This window comes from Leptosomus discolor, chromosome 9 (assembly GCF_034619465.1).
Source record: "Leptosomus discolor isolate bLepDis1 chromosome 9, bLepDis1.hap2, whole genome shotgun sequence".
In the NCBI taxonomy this organism is placed as follows: domain Eukaryota; kingdom Metazoa; phylum Chordata; class Aves; order Leptosomiformes; family Leptosomidae; genus Leptosomus; species Leptosomus discolor.
Window position 1 is genome coordinate 11,650,404 of NC_141399.1, and position 21,516 is coordinate 11,671,919.

The 21,516-nt window shown below is 45.0% G+C and overlaps 1 protein-coding gene across 7 annotated transcripts in view; it reads right to left on the bottom strand.

Moving 5' to 3' along the window:
* Positions 1-21,516, bottom strand: part of SLC6A6 (solute carrier family 6 member 6) — a 125,234-nt gene that overhangs the window by 49,989 nt on the left and 53,729 nt on the right. For 2 of the 7 annotated variants that reach the window (XM_086469739.1, XM_086469738.1), the window contains exon 1: positions 2,452-2,586. The exons of the other annotated variants lie outside the window; for them this stretch is intronic. In XM_086469739.1, the coding sequence (XP_086325865.1) occupies positions 2,452-2,482 (31 nt within the window). In that variant the 5' untranslated portion in view covers positions 2,483-2,586. Of the gene's footprint in view, positions 1-2,451; positions 2,587-21,516 lie in introns of those variants that run through there. 7 annotated transcript variants of the gene reach the window in all.

Genomic DNA, 21,516 nt, shown 5'->3' on the forward strand with positions numbered 1-21,516 from the left:
TGGCTTTCCCATCCATTTTTATGTGTTGTAATATGGTTAAATTTAAAAGAAACACATCAGCATAATCTTTCCAGAGTAATTTGCCAGTATGATTAAAAGCCTGGGTAGGGCATCACTGCAGAGACTCCCCTTACTGGTGGAACTGGCAACACTGCCATTGGGGCGTTGAGGCAACATTGCCCCATTGCCCATTGGGGAAAAACTATGGGGCACTGGAAAACCTAGAAGGGGCAAAATAATATAGTAGGGGGTTGCTGCTGAGTCTTGAGGTGCATTGATGAAAATCCTGGGAGCATCACTGCCCAGGAAACATGGCAGCCTGCTGAAAGACTTGTGCCTCAGAGTCTCTTTGGAAACATCCAGCCCACAGGACTTGGCTATAAGCCACAAAGATGTAGCTCAGTCTTGGTTAGGCAGAGTATTGATTTAAGGAAGGCTCATTGAAATATTTGCAATGATTACCTGTAAGACAAGATCCTCGCTGAGGTTTTACAAACGCAACTGCGCTCAGGCATGGGAGGTTTCCCAAGTACCGTGCAGCAAGAGTAAGCCAATCTAAAGTGTCTTCCTATTTTTCCAGGGCAATGTTGCACCTCTTTTCATACAGCATTTCACACAGACTGAAGCCTCCTGCCACAGCCCCAACACTTCAGCTCTGACATTTAGGACACCTCCAGGCAACCCACCCAAAAGCTACAAATTAGCAACAAAGAGCAGTATGCCAAATTTTGCTCCTGGTTACAGCACAGTAAAATATATATATTTTTTTTTTAAATGGTAGCATTTGAAGCATTCCAAATTTCTAATGGATTCTAGACTAAGATCCCTAAACAAACAAACAAGAAACCCCAGGATTTTGACCTAGCACCCCCAAGCACTCAACCACCTTCTCGGTACCTCTAAATACCACAGTGCCACCTGCAAGCTCCTGCTTTTTGCGCAGTATGACAGAAAATAACCCTAACGTTTCACGGTAAAAGAAGCAGGTTAATAAATGACATCACGAAGCGGCCTTCCCCCCGCTCCGTGGCCGGGGGCCGGGGTCCGGCCGCACCCGCGGGGCAGCACCGCGACCCCACGGGCAGGGGAAGGTGTCTGTCGCCCTCCAGTGGGTGCAGCCTCAAAGCAGCCCAAACCGGGAGGGAGGTGGGAAGGGAAAGGAATGGAGAAGGTGAGACGCAGGCAAATGAAGAGAAAAGGAAAAAAAAAAAAAGCAAAGCAGAGAAGAGACAGTTGAAGAGGAAACACGAAGATGCTATCTCTGAAAGAGCCAAAGATAAAGTTTCCAGTGTCAGCTTAACCAGGGCAATAAAGACATCCTCCCGCCACACTCGTGCTTCAGCCTCAACTTACTCTGGGCGAGGGACACCGTCACGCTGCTGGCTGCCTCAACTGCTCACACGCTTTGCCTTAAAAAAACCCAATAACCTTCAGGGGAATCTTTCTGGACCACTGGTGTGAAGGTAGGCAATGCCAAAAAGTGGTCAGCTCGCCCAAATACAGAGTCAGAGGTAAACACCTGGCTGTCAACAGCCATCAGAGTTTTCACCAAAGCTTCTCCCCTCCAAATTCCACAGCAGGTTGTAACGGGCTGATTTACCCTCAAACCTAAAGCCATAAAATCTAAACTGGTAGCAAGTGCCATCCGAGTGCCGAATCACACAGCCGATGACACATCCCCCAACCAGGGCTGCCTCACTTTTTTCGCTAGTCCAAAACTCGAAACATTGTGACATACAAGCAATAAAAAAAAAAAAAAAAAAAAAAAAAAAAAAAAAGGCAGTTACCAAAATAGCACTATCAACGTAACTAGCTCCTCTCAGCACATTTTCTTAATGCCTTTCCCAATACGGTTAAAAAAATGGGAACTAACCAAAAAACTCCATCTTTACACCTTGGCACAAACCATGCTGGAATACGTGTGGGGTTGTATTTCTTAGTGTTTATCTGGATCCTCTCCCACTACTTTTTTTCATCAGTGCTTTCCTTTAAAAGTAGCTCTTATTAAACAGCAGAAACCAGCTTTTACAATTTCTAGATACAAAGTTTTGCCATTCTCGGAGCTGTCTAAGGAAAACACAGTTTGCCTTCTGTTTCATAAATAACACACACTCTGCACATTTCACTGCCTGTGTGAAATAAATTCTCCCATGTTCTTATATGGAAACCTTGCAAGTCCTCCCACGTGCCGCCTTGCTACAATATCAGGCAGAGATGAGCATTCATTATCTTAAAGCCAGCGTATGAATTTTGGATCCAAGTTACCCTGAGACGAACCCAGAATTATTGTCCCTTCACACCATACTGAGATCCGTACACTGCCCTGTGCTGTCCCTGCGTTTTATTTCCAAGCCCCAATCACAACTTCGATTTCGGCATGCCGAGAATCAACAAAATAGAAGGAAAACGAGGGGAATAAAAAAGGAAGAAGCAGCAACGGTTATTACCCACCAGGTAGGCCCATTAGCATCAGATGCAGCATTGCCTGGACCAGCCTCTTCGCTTGAGGTTAGCGCACGGCAGCCAGAAAAAATACAGCGGGGAGGGGTGGGAAGACGAGAGAAAAAGGGCAAAATCAGCCGCGGAGAGAAGCGTGCTCGGTAGATGTGCTGGAGGGCCGCCAGCAAGTGGGTAATTGCTGCAAACTGTTATCGCGAAAAAAGTTAACGCAAGGTGGGGGGGCGGGGGGGGGGGGGGGGGGGGGGCTGGAAATAACCGCTGGGGGAGAGAAAAAAACCCGCCGGGGCAACGAGACAGCTGGGGAGGAGGGGGGTGAAAGAAGAATGAATAAATAAATAAATGGAGGGGGGAAGGGAAAGCGCGCCCGGGGGCACCCCGAGGCGGCGCGGACAAAGGGAGGACGCCGTCGCTGCCGCCCCCGGCCCGGCTCGGTTCGGCTCCGCAGGGCGCGGAGCGGCCGCCCTTTGTTCGCCGCGACGGCGGGGGACGATCCGCGCCTCTCCGCGCCAGCCCCGCCGCAGCAGCAGCCCCGCCGCCCGCCCTGCCCTCCCTCCCGCCCGGGAGGCGCCGGTACCTGCGTCCGCTGGCCGCGGTGCCTGCGCGCCGCTGCGCCCCTGCAGCGCGTCCGGCGGAGCGGTGCGGCGCGACTAGCAGCGCCGAGCGGGAGGAAACGGTAATTTATAAGCGCTTTCTTCCTGACCTCTCGTGTCTGTTGTCTAATGAGGGAGCTTTGAGCATCACCCATCCTGCTGAGTGGAAAAACACCGGCACGGCCTCTTCTTTGCTGGGGAGGGGGGAGCCTAAAGGAAGGGGTGTGGGGGAGGAGGGGCCATGCCGCAGACACGGAGCCCGGGCTGGCAGGCGGCCGCGGGGCGGCGGGGAGGGGCGGGCGGGTGCGGGGCAGCGGCCGCCGCCGCCGGGGGGGGCCGCTCCGGGCCGCCCGCCCTCCCCCGCGGGGAGCGGGGCCGCCCCCGGGCCGGCCGGGCGGGAGCCGGCCCTCGTCCCGCGGCTGCCGGGGCGGGGAGCGGAGCGGAGCGGAGGGCTGCCTGCCGCGGCTCTCCTCTCTTTATTTTTTATTTCGGTACATTTTTAAAAAAAAATCTTTTTTTTTTTTTTCTTAATCTTTGCACAAAGAGCGCCCTTCTCGCAGACAAAGCATCCCGCGGCGTTGTCACCAGCGCTGCCCGGCCCTGCGCCCCGGCCCGGGCTTTGCTCCTCCGCGGCCGCTTTTGCCCCCGGGAGGGCGGGGGGGGGGGGGGGGGGGGGGGCTCGCACTCTGCACCCGGTGTCTCTCGGCCGGGCTTTTGGGGCGTTGGGTCTCAGCAGCTGTCTCCTGCTGGAGGAGGAAAGACGAGGGAGCGTGGCCTGGCAGGTGCCTGGGAGACCGGGATCTCTCTGCTCCTCTCTGTCTCCTCCCAAAAGAGCGGTCCCCGGCACCGGTCAGCCCCGCTCGCAGCTGGAGAACAAAGTACGGCCGGGGCGACCGGCAGGAGGAAGGAGTAGGGCAACGTTTTGTACTGCGCTGGGTTTCATTGCACCGAAAGCCGGTGCTTTTCTCCTGCAAGCGAATGGGTATGTGTCTCGAATCTGCCTTTGCTCCCCTACCTGCATCTCCTCTAGTTCTGTTAATGAAAGGATACAGCAGCATACCGACTCGCTAGGCATTTTCATATAACCCCTGCTGAAGACATAGTCAGATCCTCTGTACTGCAAAATACATTGTGAGGGCAGAGTACTGGGGAAAAGGAGATTTTGGGCCATCTGTGTTATGCACACGCCCTGCGGTGCTGACCTTGCACTGGGAACAGCAGAGATGGACCAAAGAAGAGCCAACAGTCCCCACAGCCCTGGTCTCCCAGGCTTTCCCAGATATAAGACCTCACTTCCCCTACACCACAAACTAGGACGGCAGGCACTGGGCAACACACCTTTGGAGCCATCACCTATGCGTAGGCTGCCAGGGGGTCAAATTCCATCACAGCAGCCTCCAGGGAGGTCTTTAGAAAAGGCTGATCTCCTTGGCTGGTTCATGCAAAAGCAGAGCGCTGCACCCCTTCTGCACACTCCTTGCTGGCAGTACGATATGTCAAATACAGCCTGCCACGGTCACACGAGCGATTTTCCCTGACTCCAGTGCACTCCGATTTTCCAGTATTCAAGGTGATTTGCAAAGAGAGTAAGTCTCTGAACTGAAAAACAGATGCAAGTATAGGATGTATGAAACTAATTGATGGCATATCTCCACTGAACAGCCTGGTTTAAACTAATAACATGATGTAGTGCATGCTGCCACCTACATCTTCTGATTCAGGTTTCTATTGTACTGCAGCTTTGGATTCATAGGCATCCTTTGCTGAAGGCAGCTAGAATTTTGTGAGACTCCATGAGGGACCGCAAACACAGGTGGCTCTAGGGAACGAGGCAAAGCATTTCTCACCAGTGCAGCCACTTGTTCAGCTGCAGTGAGGATGCCTCGATGCAGGTTAGGAACCCGCAGTCATGTCAGTGAAATGTAAGTAGCGGCTGGAGCCTCATCTGTGCTAAGGATCCTGCCAGCACAGCTGTACCACTGACAGCAGTGGAATATTTTGCTCAAGTTCTCTAGAGGAATCAAAGCCTGTATTTTCTGTCTCTGGCTCTCCCTTGTTCTGTTGCTCCTTGCTCATTGAAAGTCAGCCACACAGAGCACATGGTTTCTCTCTGTGTTTAAAAAAAAAAAAATGTTTGGTGGAATAAACCAACAGCCAAAGCTGTTTTGAAGTCAGAGGCATGTAAATAGTACCTGGAACTAAATGGAATAATAATAACAATAATTACTCCTTTTTTGTTGTAAGTATGTGCATCACTGTCTGCTGTTTCATTATGAGACAGCACAACTTCTGAGAATGTGCCTGATGAATATTTGGGGGAACTCTGCCTTCAGCTTAGCCGTATACGGCAGCACTAATGCCTCTGGCTCCTTCGGCTCTCTTATGTAACCAAAATCTCAAGTTAGAGCCCAAATTACAAAGCATAAGCCTGTGTATAATATTAAGCATATAAACGGTGCCTGAAATTACTATCCCTTTTCCTGTAGGTCTGGCTTCAATCTGTTAGTATTTTTACTTCTGCAGTACTATTGATTTCAATGTGCACTGGTGGCATTGGTAGCGTAATGAAGCCTAACCCCGTAAAAATCCCATCATGAAGGTATTAACCCAAACTTGACTAAGACAGGCCAAAATCAGTCGGTTACAGATACGTGTAGTTCGAATGACTTACATACTTGTATACCAGATCTCAAGTGTATCCAGTGTTATGATGCCATAGAAAGCAGACTATCATGTCCCTGTGGCTGCTTTGCAGACCAAGCAGAGCAGCAGGTTTTTGCACCCCAGCTCAAGGCACGGGTTAGCAATCAGCTTCCTTTGCGTTTTCTCACTTTCTTAGAGACTATTTTTGCCATTAACATCCTGAGCTGCTTTCTGGAGTTTTAAGGTGTCGGGTGCTGATACAGTGAGCGCCTCTTGTATCTGTTTAATCCAATAACATAACTCTTTTTTAATCTCCATGTCTGGGTCACAGGGTTTAAAAAAGACACTGGTCCAAATCCCCAGCTTGGCTACAACGTGTGGAAATCTACCGAGAAGGCACGAAAGCCAGAAGAGATTCGCTGTATTTGCACCCTGTAAAAGAGGTCTCGAGGGGCAGGGATGCGAGCGCTTAATTTCACAGATGGATGCATATTAACACAAGTGGATGGCAGAGTTAGATCAGATTTCTATCAGTGAGGTGAATGGAGGGAGAGATATCACACTGGGATCTAAAATAGGCTCATCAGCAAATTCTTGTTAGTTTTAAAATCAAAATGGATTTATTATTTATTTCTTTTTCAGGAGAAAAACTTGTTTCTTTTCACTGTGTGGCTGATGAAGGGAGCATGATGTTTCACAGACTCAGGACCAAGGCATGGCAAGAGCAAGGAGGTTTTGCAGGGATTGGGAAGATTTTACATAGAAACATTAATATAAAAAAGGCAAAATTTATCCAGACACAAAGTCCAGCAGAAATCTAGGGGACAAGTGGACAACACTGTCTGTAAAGAAGGGTATAAACAAGAATGGGAAAAAGACGGTCTGAGTAAGTCCATTGCAGTAACAATTCTCCAAACACGAATTTCCTGTACAAAGCTATATGGGGGCAACCTTTGGGGTTCCCCTGTATAGCAAAGGAACCTGAGCTTGAAAAAGGGAGGCAGATTTTGTAAGGGATTTGCACATCATGCAGTGACTCTGGATTGCAGATTTTAAGCATTACTAAATCAGGGAATAAAATTGTTGCTGTTGCTATTACATACCAGGATATCTCACTAATCCACACAATCCACTAGGTTGCTGTAGTTTTAGTCTGTGTTTATTTTGGATGAAATTATGGGCTGGACAGTTAATTTTTCTTAGTTTATCCATGTAAGTCATACATAAATAAGATATCAAACAGAAATCAAAACATGACCTATGATTTTTGGTATACTCCCCATCATGTGAACCTGCCGGTGATGGAGCCCTGCACCCAGTCTACAAGTCAAACACAAAGGCAACTAAAACCCACAGGTCTTCTTGAAAAGTAGCCCCACTGGCATTGTCTTCTCTGATTTTAATGGGTGGCCAATTTTGCTTATATTTGAAACTGCCTAGCCATTACGGGATTGCTGCCATTGGTCCTTTCCTTACACAAGCTAATTACATACTAACTTGAGGCACTTAGCAAGTCTGAAAGGCTGGAGTGGGTCCTTTCCGAACACCAGTCAGGTTTAGAAATGCCTGTTCCTTTACAGGGGCTGATTCCTAAAGTGAGGGGCAAACCCAGAGGAACCAAACAGCCTGGAACCAAAGTGGTCATGCTGGCTTTTGGAAAGTGTCTCAAGTTAATTGACAGTCAGCTATACCTGGAAATAAAAAATTCTCGAAATAAAAAATTCTCATATATCCAAAGGTTTTCACTGGGATTTTCAAGAGCTCCTGAGCAATTTAAAGTCCTTGAAAGGAATGCACTATAGAATGAAAAATATAGGTATTATTAAAGAATGTCTTCAAACTGAAAGCCAGCCAGTTTCATAAAAATGAGCTGAAAACCAATAACAGGTACTCTGTCTCCTGCTGGATGCTGTGTGAACCGTGTGTTTTGCATTTTTGAAGTCACTTCTAAACCAATGTTTTTTCTTCACTGTTGCTATTGGGAAGAACAGTAAAAGAACTATGCATAAATGAGGTTAAAGTAATCTCATTTAAAAAAGTAAACAACGTGCTTTCATCTTCAATTCATATCCAGTCATTTGGGATAGAACTTTAAAAAAAAAAAAGATAAAAATTCAGAAACGATTTTGAAGGACGACTGTTTCCCTTTAAGATTAATGATAAACATACTTGTGTGTTCAAAGGAGAATAGATCCAGTGTTATGTAACAGGATAAAGAAACAAAATCCTTTTTCCTTAAATTAAAATAACCAGTATGTGTGTGGATTTTAGTCAATCACTGAAAATTCAGGAAAGCCATTTTCTTTCACAATTGCATTCCACATGCTAAAATGGACTCTTGTAACTTTTAAACAAAATCACAAGAATAAAAGACAAAAAAGATTTGTTCTGTTCAGCCACACTTTGCTAATAGAGGATTGTTCCCCGAGGAAAATTCTGCAGCACTTGCCCTGTGCAAAAATCCAAATTTGTGCTCATCCTTTTATTTTATGTGGCATTAGTAAATCCAGTTATTGCACTTCCCAGTTTTTAATCTGCTTACCTAGTACTAGATGTATGGTAATTTATCTCTTTTAATATTTTTTTTTGCTTGAACTAACTATTACATAACAGTTCTTATCAAATCTTGCAATGCCTGCCTAAATTTGCCAAAAACGGGACGAGATCAACAGGTAATGGATTTTTTCAGTGTTGGCATTGTTCTTCTCTGGCTCAATCATATCAAATTTGCAAAAAAACACAAAAGAAAATAATTTTCTACCGTATAACCTTAATTTTCCACTTCTGTATTTTACAAAAGCACTCATACCAGAACTTCTGCATAAGAATTTGATACATGAAGTTCCTCTTTATCACATGAATTCAATTTTCCAAAAGAAGGCAAACGATACTATTAATAACCACGACACAAGCCCTGAAAAGGCTAAGTCTCTGAATGTACTTGCTGCAAAAAAAAAAAAAAAAAAGTCATCTTGTTGGATCTAATTCTGGAGTCATTATTTGACACAATGCAGAACAGATCGAGATTTGCATAGAAAGGCACTGCTGAGTTAAGGCGATATGCACTCTTGCATGAAAGAAGCACGTATGTGCTTTGCTGAGCGACTCGGAGCTTTGTCTGCAGACCAAAGCAAATCCTGCTTATGTTGGCATGTCCTTGCACATGTCCACACTTAACGTTTTCAGTCCTGAAAGTCAAGCTCCAAGTCTGGGCAGTTTAAGTGGCATTCCCTCAGTGGAGTAACTCCTCTGTTAGCGCTACTCCGGTAGCGCAAGGCGCGCTTAGAGACGATGTGCATATTGAACATGCCTCTTTCCTGGCTAATAACATACCCACCGTGCTGCAGCTAAATATTCTGCTGCTGCATGGCCTGCAGAGAGATTTCCTTGGCCTCATGAGCAGAACTCCTGCAAAGCTGAGATGGTTACATGGGTGCTGCAAAGGTGATATGAAAGCTGGAAAGCCATAGGAGGTGTAGGCTAGGAGATGGGGAAGAAGTTGTGGCAGACCCACTCTGAAAGCAATAAAAGGTCAGCAGGTTCTGAGGCTGCTGTGCAGAACCACTTCTATTTCCATTTGGAGCTCGTCACTGGGCTGGGCAGGCTTGACCTGACCACATCCCAGGTGACAGTGGGCATCACAGTGGAAAATAGTCCAGAAATTTATGGTGGTGAGCTCACTGGTGCAGTTGAGCCTTCTCAACTTACATGACTGATCCAGACAAACCAATGGATTAAATTCACCGAAGAGGAAGAAGAGTGATCACTCGAGTGAATTCATACATGCTCGTATTTCTTTTTATTTGCTCATGGGTCCCTCTGCTCCCTTCCCTCTCAAAGTGATGGTGAAACACTTATGAAGAGTGTGTAAAAAATGGTTTTAAAGTACCTAGTTTATTCTGACAAATTGCATTGGCAGGTGTAGGCAAACACTAAGAGAAAATACTGTAAAAAATAAAACCATTCCCAAATGCATGCTTTTGCTGGTTCAGATAGATAGAGTTTCTAGCTAGGTGAATTAATGCACTGTGAGCTGAGAGAGAAAGGGCATCAAATGCTTGAGCATCCAGAAAAAATAGAAAATTTCAAATAAACCCTGCAAGCTATCCAGTAACTGCTCATCCAGTTACATGATTTTAATTAACAAAACTGGAAAGCAAACATGCAATATAAACTTAAAAACACAGCGCTTTGGTTTTCCGGACTACCAGTCCAAATGCAAAACAAATTGCTTGCATCTGGTGGCAGGGGAGGCAGAGCCGGCTTTGGGAGCTTCTCTTTTAACCGGCAGAGCGACATAGCAGCATCCACTGTACTACCCGCTTATGGTGGCTCAGACAGCTCCTGGCACGGCCATGCCTGCCGTCCTCTGGCACAGCCTGGGCACAAACACTTTAAGCATTGCCCGCATTCTCCAAGGAGGGTGCCTCCGTGGCAGCACATCACTCCATGGGGCAGCAAAGTCACTGAGGAGAGGCCAGCGGCTTGCAGGCTTGGGTGACCTTGAGTCTCCCTAAGCAGTTATCTTTTCTGGGCCTTTGGCATACTCTCAAGTGATCTTTCAGCCAGAATCTCCACTGCCTAAAATAAATTCAGCAATATTCACTGTGGCATCCCTGCACTTCTCTTTTGGGATACCTGACTTTTATCTTACACAGGTTTTGGAAAGTTTACCCAGGTGCTTCCTGGGCAGCGAGCTCCTGACCTGGCCTGAGGCCAGGGTGACTCACTTGGTATTGTTACGAGGAAAGGCAGAATTTTAGGGAGTTTTCTTGCCTGTCCCTATATGCTAATGGTGTGGTGTGCGTATCTGCCGTCTTGTTTAGAGGTGTCCTTGACAATGGTGTTTTTACAAGGTGTTTCCTCCCCAGCTCCTGGAAGAAGAGAAGCTGGAGTGAGGGGGATTTCTTCTCTGACCTTTTTCAAGCTTTTGTCATGGGGCCTGTGGCAGAAAGGGCTGGTGGCAAGGCACAGAGGCAGCACACCCCTCAGGAACCACATGGCTCTGGAGCAAGCAAACACAAATACTAAGGAGATAAAAATGACTGAAACTTCATGCACTGGCACCCTCACCCTGCCTGGCCAATGCACACACGTACATGTTGCATTCCCAGCTTTCATCTTGAAGGCCCAGCATATCTTCATCGAGTCTCTCCTCCATATAAGCCCCACCAGAAATAAGGAGAGTTGACACGACTGATGGACACAACCTAGGATTCAGGAGCAGCCAGCCCTTTGTGTTTGGCTCCTTACTGGATTTAGAACTACCTCATTTTCTGAAAGCTCCGAGTTATTTCCTGTTCCTTAAAAAAAAAAGATGTCTGATCTTCCCTTCTCACGCAATTAATAAAATTTGCTAACAGTTTATTTAAAATGCCCGTCTAAGCAAAGTAGCATGTAATCACAAAGCTGCATTAACGTAAAGCAATACACAACATGAGCTTGTAAGTTCTCCCTCAAGCTACCCAGGACTCTCTCAGTTACCCCGGGCTCAGGTCTGTGGGGTGCACAGGAACTCCTTTGCCCCACTTGGCCCTGCAGCTATTATGTCCAATACAAAGCAAACTGGTAACACCAAGGGTCTTTGCCTCCCTGAGATCCACTGACACAGGAGATCACACTGGGATGCTTCCAGTCTGGCAACTACACATTCAGCTAGGACTGCCCCATAATGGGCATGTTTTCCCTGCCAGGTACCCACTACTGGTCCCCTGAATCAAGAAAGCAAAGCACTGGCTGGGTCCAGGTGGCCTTACCCTGCCCAGCAGGCAATACAACCCAGCATTACATCCTTGCAGAGAGCGGCTGCTACCTGTCTCTCCCAGCCAGAGCGATCCCACTTTGTTGTTTCTATGTGGGAGGACATGGAGAAGGGAGGGAGTGGAATAGGCTCAGCGTGATTTACAAGAAATCGAGGTTTGCGCCACTAAATCTGTTTGGCCAATGCTAGTCAGCTCTGATTTGTACCAAAGCCCAATCTTATCACTCGCTGATTGTTAAATGGGCCACAAACGGTTAATATTTTGTGCATGGTTGGTCACAGGCTGCCTGTGGCACTGAGCAATTTTCTCTTACTCTCTGTATCAGCCAAAGACCTGAAGTTATCTTATTCTTACTCCTGCATGTTTGCCTGTGGGGCCTGTTAAGTTAATGGAGAGAAGTGTGAAAAATTGCCCCCAGGTTCCCACATTTCCTTGGGAAGCAGATCCCAGAGACCAAATCCACCAAAGCGGATTTGGGATGCCCTTGGTGCTCACAAAGACACCCTTGCTCCATGTTGCCCTGCAGCGAGTGCCAGCGGGGGGGTAGACTGGCGGCGTGGCTGGGGGAGCTGGCGGAGGAGCTGTGTGGCCAGGCTGGGCTGTAGCAGCAACTGGGCATCATCCGGAACAGCAAGGCCCTGGGATTGCCTGATGACAGAGCTGAATAAATCACTGAGCACAGGCACACAGTGGAGGGTGTGGTGAACCCCTGGGAGCGTTTCCATCCGATTCCCCCGGAGGTCCTGTGAAGCCATGTGGAGCAGGGTATGGCATTTATGGAGGCACATCCATTGGCCTGCCAGAGTTCAGGACACAGACATCCTCTCCAGCCGGAGCAGCGGACACTGCCAGATGCCCATTCCACCTGGCTTAAAGTCAGGTTTTCCCCTCAAGCTGAATCCATGCCACCCTGGAGCTCTTGGCAGCTTTGCAAATGTTGCTGCCTGAATTTCATTTCCCCACTGGGAGACTAAGCTCCCAGTTCTCCCATTTAGATAGAGTTTTGAATCCAGGTCATATTTCTGCTGTTCACCAGCATCACAGCTGTTTGCTCCAAACATGAAGATATTTTTATAAGAGCAAAAGCATGAATTATTTCAAACTTGCCTCAGGATGAATTTTCAAGGGTACTGTGGAGCCTGTTTCCACAACAAAACGGGAACTCTTCTGCTGAATTGTTCATGTTACTTTCATGAATGCTAGAAAAGAGGCTGGCTTTTTAAAAATGTCAGCAGATACCTGGAATGGGAATTTGTTTCAATAAATCCTTTGGAAGCTATTGTAGTTAATGTTGTTGTCTAATCTGACTGAAAGTTCAATTTGGCACTTTTTATTAGACCTTGCTTTTAGGTATAGGCAATTAGCTTAAAATATCAGATAGGATCTCTGTTGTGTTTGCAGTGCCTGTTGATCTGATTCTTACCTGGTGGGAAATGGCTTTGGAGGAGCACAGCCACATCTTTGTAGCTGTTTACATCACATTTCTGACAGAGCTCCACCCTGCTTTCCCCATTTGTACTTTGTTTTTCATGAATAAAGGTCATGGCATTGGCATCACAAAAAATATTGTTGCTGTAGAAGGAATTCGGCTGTCCCCTCTGGGCTATAAAACAAATCACATGACAGGACAGTAATGCACTCAAACGTTGGCAGGGCAGAAATCAGAGATGGAAGAGAAGCTTAAGACCCATGGAGAGCTCTGCAGTCCTTCAGCATCCCCCAAGTCAGCTGTCTCCCTGCCTGTGCTGGGCCGCTGCATACTGCATAGCCTCTAACGTTTTGTACAATGTAGTTTTAAAGGTATCCCAGCTGTTAGCAGTGGGTCTGTTGTGGGTACCTGCCTCTCCCAGCCTAAGAGGTCACACTGCTGGAATTTATTTTTTAATAGTCAAAGGGCATTTTCTTTGCATCGATGTCACACCATTAGTCCAACACCTTCCTGTAACTGTTGCTGGGCATGGGGATGTGGTTACCAGACACCTGGCCCCCCTTGGTGTGTTGTACAAGGAAGTGATGTGGCAAGGGCACCTTGGTGCCAGCAACTAGTTTAAGTCCCTGGCTTGTGTGGGGCTCTGAACTGGTTAGTAAATGTATATTAACTACATACCTTGATTCAGCTATAAAGTAAATGAGGTCTTTCCCATGTTTCTGTGCAAACACACTGACCTTCATGTTTGTGCCGGTGTCAAAATCACCTATTGTCTTTTGGTTCAAAATCCATTCTTCTACTCTTTCATTATGGGTGAGTCTCTCAAGCTCTCTGATGTTTTCCTTTCAGTCTGCTGATACTTTCTAGCAAGGTGATATTTTAACTAGCTGCAATATTCCAGGAGTCATTTCATCACCAGTGCTTGCAGAAACATGGCTCCAAACTTGTGGTCCATGTTTTTATGATTTGCTTGGCATATACCAAAATCTGAATTGTTTTGAGGGAAAACCAGCAGAAGTTGCTGTATTATTGTTACAGCCAAGGACATGCGACAGCCAATGAGCAAAAGCTCAACATCAAAAGCACTGGGAACACTTTTAGCAGGAACACTAATCAAGCAATCCTCAATTCACAGAATTCAGTAGGAAGTGTACTGGAAAAGAAATTCCAGGTTAAGCAGATGTTGAACTCTCCTTACCAGGATCACACCAATACAATTGAGTAGTAAATAAAATTATACAGAAATAGTTTGGGATTTTATTAGTAAACAGCCTAGATATGAATTCCTTGTTTTTTCATGGCTGAAATCTCATGGAGGATATGCTTGAAACTGAGAACTCTCTGAATAATAATGAATACTAGTTTTTACAGAGTATTTTAGCATAATCCCATAAATTATAATTTAAGGAGTGCAGATCTTCCTTGTTGCAAAGCCCTCAGGATTCATGTGGCAATAGCCAGTAATCAGATAAAATAGAAGCAATTAATAAAGTATTTAATCATTAGAAAAATTTCCAACACCGGAAGATTTTGCAAATCATCCAGCAGCTTTTGCACATCCTCTGGCATTTGAGATTTTGTCAGTAATGAAAGCTAAATGAATGGTGAATACAAGTATAAGGCTTAAAAAAATCTCACACAGGCTCAATGTTCACAGAAATAGTATTTTAAGGGAGTTGTTCAAATTTAAACAAAATTGTCTCTTTTCTTTATAAAGCAGTCTCCTCTTGATTATTAACAGAATAAAAGTTGCCTCAAAACCAGAGGTTTTTAAATATAAGACCATCACACTCCTATTTTCCCTTAGCATTGACTAAGAAGTGGTTGAAAGTACATCCCTATTTAAGGTTTCCACACCTCTTAGTGCTTTGCATCGTATTTCCTCCTTGAAGTTTCATAACTTCTGCTATGTAGGCCTGGGAGGCCTGCAGAGCACATCTATGCTCTATAGGAAGTGGTTTTGTTGTTGCTTTAGCAACCTTAAATCAGTACTGAGTAAGCAGAGTTGCTGCTTAGCAGAGAAATAACATCAAACTGTTGTCTGCACATCCTCATAATCATTAAGAATGGAGGCAGCAGTTACAATGATCAAGCCTAATACTCTTCAAGGAAACTGCAATTCCATCTCTTTTATTCCTCCCCTATGTTTTAATTTGATAAAATTTCTAGTCCTGGTGCTGCTTGTTGCAGTGCACTCTCGATGAATGGGAACTGTTCTTTCCTTTGCTCACAGTGTCCCCAGATATGAGCTAAGAGTGGATAACAAATCCTTTGTGACTCTGTGGTAATGTAAAGGGAGAGGGACCTCACCCACTGGAGAATTCAGGTCCTCTTGCTTTACTCCAGAACTGACTGCATTTTGGGAGAAAGAAATTAATTTTTTTTTTTTTTTTTTTTTTAAGGTTTTTAATGTGAAGCTGCTTTAATTCACCCTTATAAAGCATTTGAGGATCATCTGATGAAAAGTCCTAAAGAAGCACAAGGTATCCCTGCTGCTTGAGTTGCAAAGCTAAGGCTCAAGCTCTGAAAAGAAAAGTGTGCTTAGAAAAAATCATGGCAATGCACACTGACAAACACTTCATCTGCCTGCTGCCATTCGCATTTTTCAAACACACATGGAGTATTGTCGAAGACCTTGGCTACCTTTGGTTGTCACCAATCCAAGTCTATTTAAGCTTTCTTCAAAACTAGTCCCTGCTGCCACTCAGATATTTTTTGCTGTTGCTTTTGTTATCCATTCATCTTTGAATTGTTTCCAGTCTGCAAGAATCTTTCTGGTACCAGAACCGAACAGAATATTTCAGCAGTCTTCTAAAAGCATTGAAAGAAAATCTAAAACTCCCTCCTCCATGACTTTACATAGTCAACCCATATCCTTTTGATTTCAGACCTTGGTTTAGGTCTACACAAGAGAGGCTTTGCCATCTTTGATCAGATTTGGTTGGGTTTTTTCCCTTTGGTTTTGATTTTTTCCAGTTTTCTGGGTAGATTTCACACAGCTTGGCACCACAGCTCTAGTGGACAATAAAAAAATGTATGGGAACTCCTCCAAAGTACGTGTTTGCAAGGAGTGCTATGCCAGGAACATCATTACCGGCGTCCCAGCAACTAATCCAGAACTGATGCCGTAACTTTTATGTGTACCAGGGGCACTGCAACCCATGCTGAAATACTTGGCAAGCTTGCCCTTAAATTAGGATACATTCTATTGATATTGGCTATGATCGACCACAACATTCCTCGGTTTTGAGGTAGTATTTCTGAAGGGGGAGGGTTTGCAATGCCAGTTCTTGTAATATGTTTTCCTGTCTCACCCTATCTCCAAGCTCAGCTAATCTGATGATATCCAACTGTCCTAATGAGCTGCATCTACTTCTAGACTGAAGCGTTGACAGCTGCCTGTCCTATTGCCAACAAAAACTTCTGAGACAACTGTATCTCATTCCTGCAAGTACGCAAATTGCTTAGTTTCCAGCCCAAATATGAGACACAATGATATTTCTTTTCATTGATGCAGGTCTAAAAAAAGGTGTGTCAAGAATGCACTCAATCATTTCCTCACGTGCAGTTTAATCCCTCAGCTGGACATGAGGTTTCTGTCTACTGGCTGTAGAGGAGAAATCAAGGGCTCATGTCCTTTACAGCAGAGGTACAGTCACATGGGCTAAGGTCACTGAGAAGGACGTGTTCCTCCAATTAATGTTGGCATGTGTTTACTTATATTTTTGTACATTGGTAATTCTTCCATTTGTTGCTTTTGGACTCGGAGCACATGGCAAGAGCTTCAGCTTGTTCTTATTCAGGTAGGATTTAACAGCCTTAAATATTCACCAAGACTTAGCCCATCTCATGCTCACGGGATTCGCTTTCTTCCCCACAGATAAGGCCCAAAGCTGACAGACCCGAAGGCTCATCAGCCTTTCCTTCCCCTGGGCTGCAGGTCCAGAGCACCGAAACTGGGTAATAGGTGAACAGATAAGACCAGGTTCCCAACAAGCTGTTAAAAACCAGTCACAGCCTTCTAGAGAGAAAGCTGTCTAAACCAGAGACTGAATTTGCAGGATAAATTTTGTCTTGGGTGACTTCAGTGTCCACGGGAGCAGTACACAACAATCCCCAGACAAAGACAGAGAAGAGACACACAGAAATGCTGGTCTTGATCCAAATGTGGTCAGAATAAATAGAAGCAACATCTCCACTGACAGCTGATCAGGGCAACTCATCTCCAGGCAGAAGTAATAGTTTTCCTTGCCAAAAGAAAAACCCACATCTACCCTCTGTCCTTCATAACGTTTATGACCTGCCAGATTCCAGGAATCATGGAAAACACTACTGAGCCAGGGGCCAAGGAGCAGAAAAACTAGGGGAAGCACATCTAGTCCTGGGAGACTCCTGTAGCAGCCCAGGTTGCCGTTGTGGCCTCTCCCATGCCAGACTTTCGTGCTCTGTTTTGACGGCTGAAGGTAGGACCCATTTCCTCAGTTCAGCTTTTCCTCAGTAAGTTCCTCACACATATACAAGAACAAAAACTCAAGACTCTTATTAAGATCAGGCTGGGAAGAAAGAAAGAGAGAATTTGTTATTGTTCTAGGGGTTTCCTTTCTTTTTTTTTTCATTCTTGGGATGTGCTCAAACATTACGACGGTGGAGACCATATAAGTAGCTAGATTAGAGCAACAGACATAACAGTGGTATTGGATACAGAAATAGCAGCCATTGCCAGTTCCATGGAAAGAAAGGACAAATGAATAAACATTGATCATAACATCTGAAACCACCAGGCTTGGAAAAGCCTCTTTATTTTAGGAATAACCCACTGAAAGATGCCAGGGCTAGATCTGACCAGCTCTGACTTTTTCTCAGGAGTATAATTGCCATTGAGGAAGAAAAGGATGTTTGAGGATGGATAAATCCAGGAACCTTCTACGCCATCATCTTTCAGTCACTAAGCTCTAGGGAGGAATACTAGGGTTTGTTTGTTTGATAGGGCTTATTTTTGTTTTTATTTTAAATCTGTAGTTTTTTCTAAGCATTTTTCCAGATGTTTTTCATGCTGAAAAATTGCATGCAGTCCCAGGATGAGATACAAATTGAATGCAAAGGCAAGCAAAAAATTCAAATAGGTATCTCTCTCAATATCTCTTGAGTACAAGATGGTCTCACCTCTGCAGGACCTTCTCCTCTGTCAGCAGATCTAACACATCACCAAGAATCAGGCAAGGAAGAATCCAGAAGGGAATGGTAAGCATGTTGACTGAATGTCAGTGCAACTATACTGTAAGTCCTATCCCAGCCTATTTTCAGTGCCTGGTGTTATTTAGGAAGATGTTTCTGAAGGAACACAGGCTGTGCCATTCCAGGGAGGGAGGAATTGGCCTCTTTAGGATTACTGAAAACTTATTAAGAAGCTTTCTGTATTTCCTCACAGCTAGAGACCAGTCATTGCAACACAATTAGAAAAGCTGGAGGCTGAAAGAAGAGAAATTCTCTGATTTGACCCAAGTTCTTTACATTATAGCTGGTGCGTGCAAAATGTGTCTGGGTTCTGTGAAGTACAAGATACTGAATATCTCTGTCTGCCTCAGCAATATTTTGAGCTTTACATTGAGCTGAGTGCTTAAATCCTGGAAGGTGGCATTGGGAGGCCAATCCCTTGGGACATCCCTGGTGTCAGGTTCTTTGAGGATACTTGAGTAGACTATGTAAAGGGATCACTTAACATGTCACAGGGGGGTGACACATTTACCTTCTATAGGGCACCAAGATGACCACATGTTATAAAACCATGCCAAATTTTGGTCTCCTCAGCAAAAGACAAGTACTAAAAAATAAATCCAAGCAGAACTGCAATGCAATTTTAAGAAGCTTGAGATACTGATTCAAGATGGGGACGCCTAAAATACACATTAAGGGTGAAATGCCAGTACCATGAAAATCAGCAAGAAAATCTCCTAGGGACTGCGTTGGGACTGTATCCATACAGTTTATCCAGACAAAGACAGTATAAACACCAGAGGCTCAATTGTCCCTGAGCTAACAGTGCTCAGTTGTTTAAGCGCAGGAAACGGCCCACCCTTTTCCCACCTTTGTACACCCAGGCAGGGGTCAGACACACTGTAGCTGCCATAAGGGCAAGGCTGCTCCAAGTTGATGTCTGGCATAGGGTGACCGAGACAGGGAGGTGGCAGAACCACTGCCCTGGAGCTCTGTGAATGACTGCAGAGGTGTCCACAAATGGGGCAAATGTATGGTCAATCTGTGAAAATGCGCTGTGGCCAAGCAGATACACACCACCAGTTGTCTTGGAGAAACGGGCTTAAACCACTGCTCAAGACAGAGTTTTCTTTCTTAGAGTATAAAGTCATTATTCAGGTGAAAGAAAGGTTTCAACGGTTGCCCTTACAAGGTGAAGAAGTCCAAAGAAGCAAAAGTACCGCTGCCATCAACACAACACATCCCACCTCCTTCCAGCATCTTTTACCACCATAACAGGATCCTGAAGTAGTTGTTTTTAATTCAGGACTGAGGTGATTTCATCTTTCATGTTCATTATCTGAACAAGTGAGTACATACTTCTCTCATTCTTCATATTTGTCTTGATTATTCACCTTTGGTAATGGAACATATAATAGGAGAGGGAAGGTATGGTTTCACTGCCAGGGAGTCCTCCGTAGGGAAAATGAAATGCAGGTACAAAAGTCAAAAACTGTGATATAAAACTATTTTTTCATCTTTTTCTTAACTTAAAAACTCAAGGCAAAATAGTTGCCCAGCCCTCTACAGGAGCTCTCTACAGATCAAGCGTTGTGAAACCCTCATCTTGGGAGCATCAGGAGGAGGCATTGAGAGCTGAATTTCCATGCTACATAGACATGCACACATTTAATCCGGTTGTGGTTTTCTTAATATGCAAAGATCCTAAAGTCAGCTCTGATTCAACTCATCAGTTCCAGCTAATTTTCAAGCTAAGGGCTCTAGTAAGCAGATTCAAGAGCATCTGGGCAATTTTAGCTCCAACCAATTTGCCTCTAGAACATCCTTTGAATACATTTGCATAGTCTGTGTTCACGAAGTTACATAAAACATGCCTTGCCAGCTGCTGGCTGGGCCCCTCAGCCTGGCACGCTGCTGTCGCTGCTGAATATCCGCTAAAGCCTTGACAAAGTGCTTACAGTCACTCACTTTTCCTTGAGTTGATATTAAATGTACCCCTATATAATGGTGTGCGACAAACGCCTGGAATAATGATGATTTAACCACTGGACAGGTAGCATGCAGGCAGGGGGCTCACTGCCCCACGTCTTTGTGCCACAACCTTGACCTAATGATAGGATATCTGAGGGTAAGAACGTAGAGCAATTGCTACCACCCGGACTTGGCTTTCCCACTGCAGCACAGTGCCAAATTTGATAGTCTCTGGTAATCCAGGCACATGCCCATTAAGAGAAGTTTATTTTAAAGAGGTCAAGTAGCAGCTGATGGGTGATGGGAATCTTTTAGCATTCCCAAAACAGGCAGCGTTTGAATGAACAATCTACAGATGCAAACGTCAGTGGATGTATTGGCAACACCCTGTGCTAGACTCTTCGTGAACTTAATTATAGTCCCTATTGCAGTTCATTACTTACTGTGCGTTGGGATCTAGGGATCGTGGTCAGATTTGGAGTACCTTTGTGCCAGGTGCTGCACAAATTACAAATGCCAGTTCTGGTAGATCCTACGAGCTAAGGCCCTGCAAACTCTTACCCATGTGCTGAACTTTCTGTACAGCTGTAACTTCACTTGGTTCAGCCTGATCTGTGCAGATATGCAGTTCTATTGTGTTCTAGTTCATTATCTATTTAACACCTATTGAACTCTCTGCAACTGCTTAAAAGCATAAAGTAAATCATGCGCATAAATGTTTGTAGAATGTGGGGCTTCATAAAGACCAGCAGCAATATAGGCAGAGGAAAGCTTGAGAGAGAGGGAAGATAAAAGTAACCATAAAGGGAACTTGTGATTACATAGACTAGCTACATACATAATTTTTGGGCTTCGTGGTTTGGGAATTCTGTTTGTTTGCTTAATGTAAATGAGCAAGAGAATTTAAAGAATCTCTGCCACCTACTGAAGCCGAGAACTGAAATGTTGTAGGCCTCACCCAGTGCGTTTATAAGTCCTTCCTTGTTCAGCAAAACACTTGGCCACGTTTTGTGCTCTAAGAGGAGAATACCAAATAGTACATTTTATGCAAGAACTGGGGGCTGCTTGCCCACAAAGTGCAAAACCAAATAAACATGCAGTCCCCCAAATACTCCTGCACAATGGACATAAGGAGGGGGCACTCCTGTGAGGTTTGGGGGTGTTTTCTCTTTCAGTATTTGTGAACTCTTTTCTGCCTTACTTGACTAGCTCTAACCAAAAGCCACCTTTGGGAATGTTCTGTATTCAGAGTCTAATTTAGATGTACTCAATTTAGATGCAAGTTCTCACCATGCATCACTTTCAGAACAAGTTTCTTTGTAAGCTGTTGACAGAAAATGTTTATAGTCCTATTATACTCGAGTAAAAAAAATGCGAACTGAGTAATGGATGTAATATCTTTTCCTTCAGTTTACTGGAGTTTATTTCCCTGTTGTGCAAAGTTTTG